The following is a 3,421-nucleotide window of genomic DNA, read 5'->3' on the forward strand; positions in this document are numbered from 1 at the left end:
AAGCAAAGTTTTAATATGATAAAAACAAGTGAATCTGGCTGGGCGTGGTGGCGCACGTCTGTAGTCCCGGCACTCGGGAGGCTGAGGCAGGAGGATCGCTGTGAGTGCGAGACCAGCCTGGGCTACACAGTAAGTTCCAGGTTAGTCTCAACTACATAGTGAGACTTTGTCTAAAAAAAACCCCACAAAAATCCCAAGTGAAACTTTAATAACTACCTGTGTGCCCTCATCTTGAACATCTCCAACATCTCAATCTTGAACATGGACGGCTAACAAGAAGGAAGTGGGCTTCATTAAATTCCGAAAATTTTTACTGTATACCTAAAATGTACCAATAAACTCAATGGGGGGGAAGAAAAAAATAAATTCCAAAAATTTCTAGTTCTTTGGAAGAACTTCAGGATTAAAAGATGTAAAGCACTGGAATGTTTTCCCAAGGGAGTTTCCACAATATTAAACCTTCAGTAAGGTTAAAGACAAAAACAAAACTAAAAACACAGCCAATGAGAATCTTCAAATTTGTCGCAGTCATGTGTGGAAGTAGAATGAGAATTAGATCTTTCCGCTTAGCCAACTTTGGTGATTCAAAGGGGAGAACAGTTTTAAGATACTTAATCTTAGCAGTGAAAGGAAAGGTCTAAATTGAAAGGTCATAAAAACGCCCATGCATTTCAAACACAAAAATAGATCACCTCTTAGGTATTATAAAATAAATAAAATTTCTAAGAAACACGTTCTGATAGGGTTTGTTCTCTGGTGAGCAAGGGTTAACAGAGCCTTTGACTTGGAGGAAATTAATTTCCTCTTATTCATGTGTTTGCATTAGCTAGGTAATTTCTTCGTAGTTGGGCAGGGCCAGTACTGGCTAAGGGTGAAGTTAGGCTTCACCTAACCCTGGATTTGGCAAGTTGAGCTCGATCTCACCATTATTTCACTGTGCCTTTTGTGACCTTCAACAACTTCTTGGGTCAGAGATAAACTTGTAGAATATTGTTCCTCAAGGCCCATAGCTGAATGACTTCCTTCCCAGAAACCACTGCCTCTCATGCCAATAGCTTTGACCTTCCTTTTCTTTCTCAGGTAGACACCTTCCCACCCCATTATGCCTTGTTTAAACTCAATTCTACCTTGTAATTCTTCTTGAACAGACCCCTCCCTTTGTCCATCCACCTCTTAACCTTTGAAGGCGAGCGTTTACAAGTAGATTGATTTGCACAAAATGAAGTGAAAGCAGAAGTCCACAATTGCCAACCATACAGACTAAATACTTTATTAGGTTCCAAAACGAGAACATGGTAGTGTTAACCTATTTTAGTATAAATCCACCACCCTCCGCAAAGAGCCTGCCTTAGCATCCACAGTGCCCCAGTCGTGGTACCGCTTGTACTCCTGGGGTCGCAGCAGGTATTGCCACCTGCAGTAGTTGGGCATCTCGTAGAGGACCCAGCAGCCCTCCAGCATGTGCAGGGAGCTGACCTCACTGAGGTGGAAGCGGTCCTGGATGCAGGAGCAGTCCTCACTCAGCTCTATCATGAAGCCCTTGTGGTCTTCGCTCTCGTACAGCCGAATCCTGTGGGAGCCTGTCTGCTTGGTCCCCAAAAGAAGCATTGGAGAAAGCAAATGAACCTTCTCCAGAATTTGTCTAACCAAATAGCAGTGAACTTGGCAGATTGGAGTATGAGATTGTTACTATAAAATCTGAGGCTGTGAGGTTGCTGAGTGCCATGCACGGGTTGGTCTGCTGCTAGTGTTTAACACTTACAGTAACGGCATGGTTACTGTACATTTCTTGTTGGGGAGGTAGAATTTTAGAGGTTCAAATTTGGAATTAGAATCCATGAAGAGCTCAAATATCTTGGTTCCTAATTCCCTGTATTAAACCTGTATTTTTTTGGGGGGGATATAAATAATTTGGCATTCTCTTAATAAGAGTATTATTTATTTTATATACATACAAGTTTACCATTAAATTCAGATTTTAAAAATCATATACTTCAGTGGAAAATTGGTAGCCAGGAAACAGAATTTAGCTGATTTTCTAAATTAGAATAAATGATCTTTTCCAAAGTTGGACACTAGTTTTGACTAGCCTGTATTAACAAGAGAGTCTTTAATATTTCCTAGTCCACAGTGGGACCTACTTAATTCATTTATTAGAAATTCCTTTACTGTAGGTAAAAATTATTTTGTTACAAATACTGTCAACCAGCTTCCCATTTGCAAGTTCTATTGTATATTTCATTACACTATTGCATGTGCTACAGACAACTTCTGATTGACCTAATCGTAGCAAAAATTAAAAAATAAAAATACACCTCTCCTAAGTGGATTCTTCCTTATATTCCCTGCTGTTTTTCACGCCCCCCATCTATCCAGGCTTAGGAGGATATCTAAAGGATTTTTTTTTCAGTTTTAATTGAGTTTATTGGTACATTTTAGGGACACAGTACAGTTACATTCATTGTTGGGATCTTGTACCTCTACATGACAAGTCTTGATTCTCATTTTTTCCCCTTGTGCCTGCCCTCCCTTCACCCCCTCTTCCCCTCCCCATTAAAGGATTTTAATGCTTAGGTACTTTTCGAGAAGGAAACTAGCTCACTGGAGCCCCCTGGATCGCAACGGTGAAGCAAGCGAACTCACTTGTGGGAGGAGGCGGCAGGAGCCGACAGAGTCGCTGAGGCCCATCCGGCCCTGGTAGTCGGGGTGGTCCCCGTGCCACAGGAGGTCCTGGAGGCCCTGGTAGTCGGGCTGCTCCTACAGCATCCAGCAGCCGCTGTACACGCGCACCGAATTGCAGTGGCTGAAGTAGGGCTGCAGGTTGGCATGGTCGCCCCTGCACTCGTAGCGGTGGCCCTTGAAGCCCCGGTCCTCATAGAAGGTGATCTGCAAAGGAAGAATAATTTTGAATGAAATTCTTTGCTCTGAACCGGTACGTATAAAGGCTTTCCTTCCCCCTTTTCCTTTTTCTTAGTTTGTGCCCTGCCCACCTTTCCCATGGCCAGTGGACACGGACGGTGCAAGTTCAGTGTGGTGAGTGTGGTGGGGCCTTGGGTCTATATGGCCCCGTCGCTGCTGCATTGGCAACAACAACACAAAAGGGGCCGGTGGGGGTGAGTAAGGGGATTCTGTGGATCCCTTTTATGTGCTGCATTCAGTGGCAGTGATTGTAGATTTGCCTTCATTCTCTGGAATAGTCTAATGCTGTCCTATATTTGCTGCTTTCTGTTGCTTTTATTTGGATATTTTATTTGGTGTTTTCTAAATTTATCAGCACATCAGTCTGAACTTTTGACCTAAAATTCATCTCCACGCCACAATACCATTATACCTCCTGAATCTTCTGGCAAAAGACTCTGCCTTTATAGAAATGCCCCCAGGATTCCAGGAGGCTAGAATTCTGAGATAGAATGCTCAAGCA

At 42.9% G+C, this 3,421-nt stretch overlaps 1 protein-coding gene across 1 annotated transcript; it reads right to left on the reverse strand.

The window, feature by feature from the left end:
• Nucleotides 1-1,311: 1,311 nt before the first annotated feature.
• Nucleotides 1,312-2,999, reverse strand: LOC104856592 (gamma-crystallin C-like). Its single transcript, XM_010616079.1, is given in 3 exon segments — nucleotides 1,312-1,584; nucleotides 2,644-2,886; nucleotides 2,991-2,999. Coding segments are annotated over 3 exon segments (525 nt in total).
• Between the last annotated feature and the right edge of the window lie 422 nt (nucleotides 3,000-3,421).

This window comes from Fukomys damarensis, unplaced genomic scaffold (assembly GCF_012274545.1).
Source record: "Fukomys damarensis isolate Sample0158 unplaced genomic scaffold, DMR_v1.0_HiC HiC_scaffold_16, whole genome shotgun sequence".
Lineage (NCBI taxonomy): Eukaryota > Metazoa > Chordata > Mammalia > Rodentia > Bathyergidae > Fukomys > Fukomys damarensis.